This window comes from Belonocnema kinseyi, chromosome 4 (assembly GCF_010883055.1).
Source record: "Belonocnema kinseyi isolate 2016_QV_RU_SX_M_011 chromosome 4, B_treatae_v1, whole genome shotgun sequence".
NCBI lineage: Eukaryota > Metazoa > Arthropoda > Insecta > Hymenoptera > Cynipidae > Belonocnema > Belonocnema kinseyi.
Window position 1 is genome coordinate 2,239,276 of NC_046660.1, and position 2,382 is coordinate 2,241,657.

Genomic DNA, 2,382 nt, shown 5'->3' on the forward strand with positions numbered 1-2,382 from the left:
TTTTATAAGTTGAACTTTCATTTATTTATGAAAAAAAAAACATTTAATTTCTGCTAAATCAGGTAAACTTCAAAATGAAAAAGACAAATTTAAAAAAAAAAATGACCAAATTTTTTAAAAGATAACTCTTTAAAAAATACTGGAATTGTCGAGAAAATAATTGAACTTTTAAGATAATAGTTCTCTCTAAATACTGTAAATTGATTTGTCCAGGTTGCCTGGGAAGTTCTGGAATTGGCAAAACTCGTGCTCTTGAAGCGCGGACCGCCCGGATGGCATTTGTTGTCGGAGGCGCACAAACTGTTGGGCGAAGTGGCGATGGAGGGTGGGAATGTGAGCGGGGCCTTGACAGACTTTCACGCCTGTTTGGACCTTTTGCAAAAAATTGAGCCCTGCAATCCACGCGCAATTGCCGAAATTTACTACCAACTTGGTCTCGCCTACTCGTTCGCGAACGACTTTGACTCGAGCATCGAGCAGTTCAAAGAAGCGGGCGCGCTCCTCGAGGCGCGAATCAAGGAACTCGAGGAGACGAGGACCTCGGAACCGGCAAAATCCTCCGACGATCCGTTCTACACGGTCGAGGGCGAGATCAAGGAATTGAGGGAGCTCTTGCCGGAAATTGAGGAGAAAATTTCGGACATGAAGGACGCGAAACAGGAGGCTTGCAGACTGATAATTGAGGGAATCCGGGAAAAGGCGTCTGCTGGCGGCTGCTCGAATGGCGCTAGTACAAGCAATGGGCCATCTTCTTCGGGGGCGTCTTTGGGACCTTTCGGATCAGCATCTTCTTCTTCTTTTGGAACTTCCGCCGGATCTTCAACCTCGAAACCTGTCACCGACATTTCCCATCTGATCCGGAAAAAACGCAAGCCTGAAGAAAATCAAGCCGATGAGGCTTCTTCTTCGCCTTGTAAGAAAATGTCGCCCCAGTAGAGAAATATATTTTTTTTTTTCTTCGTCTTTTTCTTCTTCTTCGTAAGTATTTTTGTGTATAAAATTGAAGAAAAAACAAATCGTAGTGTAGGTTTCGCAAAGCGTTCTCAAGCATATGATTTGATTTTTTTTTTTTTCGTCCACAGAGTAGTGTTTTTTGACTTGAGAGAGTATATAACAGAATTGAATAGGGTTTATTTTAATTCAACTAGACATCCGCACTTTTCCGGTGTAAAGGTATTTTTTTGTTTTTAACTTTTCAGCGTTTAAATGAAATTGATTTTAATTGAATTCACATCATTTGAGCTCGATGTCGGGAGATGTGTTTTTACTGCTCTGTGGATTCGTCATTAAATTCTGCATCAAGTTTTCTTCTTCTTTAAAAGAAAAATCAAGGGAGAGACGATTATAAAATTTCGTTCTCGTTGAATTTTAAGTAATTTACGTACATTAAACATAATATTTTAAGAAACTCGCTGATTACTTTGATAAATGATTAAATAATTAATTACTTGTAAGCTCTAGAATTAGTTTTTTTTTATGTTAAAGTATTTCTATTTTATTTATTGAACGACAAAACTACTTCCAATTGTTTTTAAAAACTTGTGAGCACTGTATTATATCCGAAAAATGTAGAAGGTTGTAGTAACTTCTAAGGCTGAAAAAATAAAACTACAATAAATCGTTCTTTTTCTATACTTGTTTTTTCTTTTTTTTTTTTAGTTTATTTTTACCTCTTCAAGAAACAGAAAATTAACAACATTTTTCAAGAGGAAAATGATCGGACTTGGATTTTTTTTACTACTTTTTATAGCAGAAGAGAATTGAAAATTGAATTTATAACGCTTGCAAATTTTCTTCAATTTCAAGCGGTTATAATTTTTCAATTTTCTTGAATTTTCAAGTCTCCACTTTGATAATTCAATTTTATTACATTTTCAGCAGTTGAATTTTTTTTCAATTTTTAAGAATTGAATTTTTTATATATAGTAATAATAATATTCTTAATTCTTACGAATTTTCAATTTTCCGCTGTAAAAATTGAATTTTCTTGCAAATTGTATTAAGTTTTCAACAGTTCAAAAATACAGAAAATAGAATTGTTAATTTTCTGCAATTATTCTTTTTTTTTTAATTTTGCTATAACTGAATCTTGAAAATTTCTATAATTTTTAACTATTAAAAATAAAAGCAAATTGAACAGTAAATTTCCAATTGTTTAAAATTTTACTTATCAGAGTTTGATTTTTTTTAAATCTGATTGAATTTTTTTTCAGTTTTCTTCCATTTTTAACTGTTGAAAATGCAAAAGAATTAAAACCTGAATTTTCAGCAGAAAAATTTTCTTCAATTTTCAAAAAATTGAATTTTCAAAACCCAGTAGTTAAATTTTCTTCAATTCTTATGAATTTTCAATTTTCAAGCTTTGAAAATTAAATATTTAAC

General features: G+C 32.6%; 1 protein-coding gene across 4 annotated transcripts in view; it reads left to right on the top strand.

The window, feature by feature from the left end:
• Positions 1 to 1,631, top strand: part of LOC117170708 (protein HGV2) — a 53,035-nt gene extending 51,404 nt beyond the window's left edge. For all 4 annotated transcript variants that reach the window (XM_033357708.1, XM_033357707.1, XM_033357709.1 and 1 more), the window contains one exon: positions 214 to 1,631. In XM_033357708.1, coding sequence (XP_033213599.1) covers positions 214 to 936 — 723 coding nt within the window. In that variant the 3' untranslated portion in view covers positions 937 to 1,631. The remainder of the gene's footprint in view (positions 1 to 213) is intronic.
• The last annotated feature ends 751 nt before the right edge of the window (positions 1,632 to 2,382 follow it).